At 40.6% G+C, this 2,683-nt stretch overlaps 1 protein-coding gene across 1 annotated transcript; it reads left to right on the forward strand.

Annotated features, from left to right (window-relative positions):
- Nucleotides 1–309: 309 nt before the first annotated feature.
- Nucleotides 310–1,494, forward strand: LOC118921941 (RNA-binding protein 3-like). The gene has a single exon (XM_036904090.2). It carries the CDS (start codon nucleotides 404–406, stop codon nucleotides 872–874), a length of 471 nt encoding a protein of 156 aa, XP_036759985.1. The 5' UTR covers nucleotides 310–403; the 3' UTR covers nucleotides 875–1,494.
- Nucleotides 1,495–2,683: the final 1,189 nt, after the last annotated feature.

The raw sequence follows: 2,683 nt of genomic DNA on the forward strand, positions 1-2,683 counted from the left end.
CACTTTTGAACAGGCTCACTCAACATTTTACCATGTTATGGTAAAAAAAAATTCACTTCAAATTCTACCTTGAAGGCAGCTAGAAGGGAGACCAAATCTCATACCTTTGCAAATAATTACCTTAATAGTGGTTTTTCGCTGTGAAGGACTGAATGAATAGCAGAATTCTCCACAAAAAATCCTAGATTTTCCCAACAGCAAGATAAGATTTTACACAGAAATCACCAGAGAGTACTGATCATTTGAGAAAAAGGTCCTCGAAACAAAATATTTAAACAAGCTTTCACATGGATAATTCAAGCACAAAAAAAGTTATATCCAGCTCCCAGTCTCTCTGCTCCTCGGCGGTGGCGGTCTGTGGGGCTGTTTTACTTCTTAACTTCCAGGACTCCAATTCACTGCCATGTCCTCTGAAGAAGGGAAACTCTTTGTGGGAGGGCTCAACTTCAACACCGATGAGCGGGCTCTGGAAAACCACTTCAGCAGCTTCGGGCCTATTTCTGAGGTGGTCGTTGTCAAGGACCGGGAGACTCAGCGATCCTGGGGTTTTGGCTTCATCACCTTCACCAATCCAGAGCATGCCTCAGATGCCATGAGAGCCATGAATGGAGAGTCTCTGGATGGTCGCCAGATCCGTGTTGATCACGCAGGCAAGTCTGCCCGTGGAACCAGAGGGGGTGCCTTTGGGCCCCTTGGGTGTGGTCGCAGCTACTCTAGAGGTGGTGGGGACCAGGGCTATGGGAATGGCAGGTATGACAGTCTACCTGGAGGATATGGATACGGATATGGAAGGTCCAGAGACTATGGTGGCAGAAGCCAGGGTGGTTATGACCGCTACTCAGGAGGAAATTACAGAGACAATTACGACAACTGAGATGAGCATGTGCACCTAATTATACACAAGGAATAAAACAACTTCTGATCCAGGATCGTCCTTCCAAATGGCTATATTTATAAAGGTTTTTGGAGCTGCACTGAAAAACGTCTGGCTTAAGTACACCAACTTTGTTTTTGAATTGAGCTCCCAAGGTGGTTTGTTAAAGACCTTTTGGAAAGTTAATGTGTTTTAAAAAATTTTTTTCTCCCATGTAAAGAAAGACAAATTCTGGGACATTTGTAGAGTCTGGGTGTTTTTCATTTTCCCAATTTTTGAGTTTGGGCTCTCAGGATTATTGGTTCTGGCAAGAAAAAATTGCCAGACGGATTGTTTTTTTAATAATGTGTATCTAGGGACATTTTAAAAAACCTGTACACAATGTTTATCATGGTTAGGAAGCAGTTTCCAAACAAGACATCAAGAATAACTTAGAGGTGTGTTTTACTCAACATCACTGCCCTGATTATATAGAAGTTGCTTAAAAATATTTGTGAATGTCATTTTTTTTTAATACTGGAAGAAAAAAATATTCTGTTGTGTTTCATGTAGTGTTTAGGATGTTCTTCATAGAGTTGATTAAAAAGTTGAAATCTGAAAACTAAAAAAAAAAAAAAAAAAGTTATATCCAGTATCTAGAGCACTGCTTCTCAAAATCTGATGAGCATATGAATCACCCAGAGTTCTTGTTAAAAGAACATTCCGCTTCCATAGATAGGTGGGGGGAGGGTAAATGCTGAGACTCTACCCAACAAACTTGTCAGTGAACCTCACTTTGAGAGACAAGGACCTAAATGACTAAGGCAAGATGGGTTATTCTTGAATAATTTAGGCCTGGGCTATATCCAATATGATAGCCACCAGCAGCACACAGTGACAGAACACTTGAAGTGTGGCTAATCCAAACTGAGGCGTGCTACCACTAAAAAATACACACTGAATTTTGATGACTTAGTAAGGAATAAGTATATAAAATGTCACTAAGTTTAAAATGTGGGATGATATGTTGAAATATTTTGGACATATTGGATTAACTAAAATAGATTATTAAAATTAATCTATTAATCTTACCTCTTATTTTTTACTCTATTTAATGTGACTAGTAGAAAATTTTAAAATCCATATGTGGTCCATATTTACAGCTCACACTGTTTCTTTTTTCACTTCCTCTTGCTACTGTAATAAACTGTCACAAACTTAGTGATTTAAAATTAAACAAGTTTAGCATCTTACAGTTCTGGAAGATAGAAATCCTAAAATCAAGGTGTCAACAGAGATCTAAGGGAGATTTTGTTTCCTGCCTCTTCCAGCTTCTAGAGGCACCTGCATTCCTTGGCTAATGGCCCTACTTCAAAGCCAGCAGCCCAGCACCACCAGATAGATCAGCCTCTCTCCCTCTCAGTCCCTCCCCCTGCCCCCAACAAGACACACTGCTACCCTTTCATCACATCTCCTGTCAGTCTGATTCTCCTAACTCCTTCATTTCTACTCTTGAAGACCTAGGCCATGGTCTGCTTCTAGGAAATTTTCCCTGGTCCTTCTCCTTCGTGATGACTTTGGGCACCAGATAACCCAGGCCCATCTCCCATCTCAAGATCCCTAACTTAATCACAGCTACAAAGCCCCTTTTGCCACGGCATATAACATTCACAGGTGCCGGGAATTAGGATGCAGCCATCTTGGTGAGATGATGTCCTTCTGTCTACTACATTCCACAGGTCAGCACTAATCTACATAATTCATTAGTTTTGCATTAAATGGTAACCAGTTGCATGCCTTAATCACTGTACAAACAGACTCAGGAATATA

Source organism: Manis pentadactyla, chromosome 1 (assembly GCF_030020395.1).
Source record: "Manis pentadactyla isolate mManPen7 chromosome 1, mManPen7.hap1, whole genome shotgun sequence".
NCBI lineage: Eukaryota > Metazoa > Chordata > Mammalia > Pholidota > Manidae > Manis > Manis pentadactyla.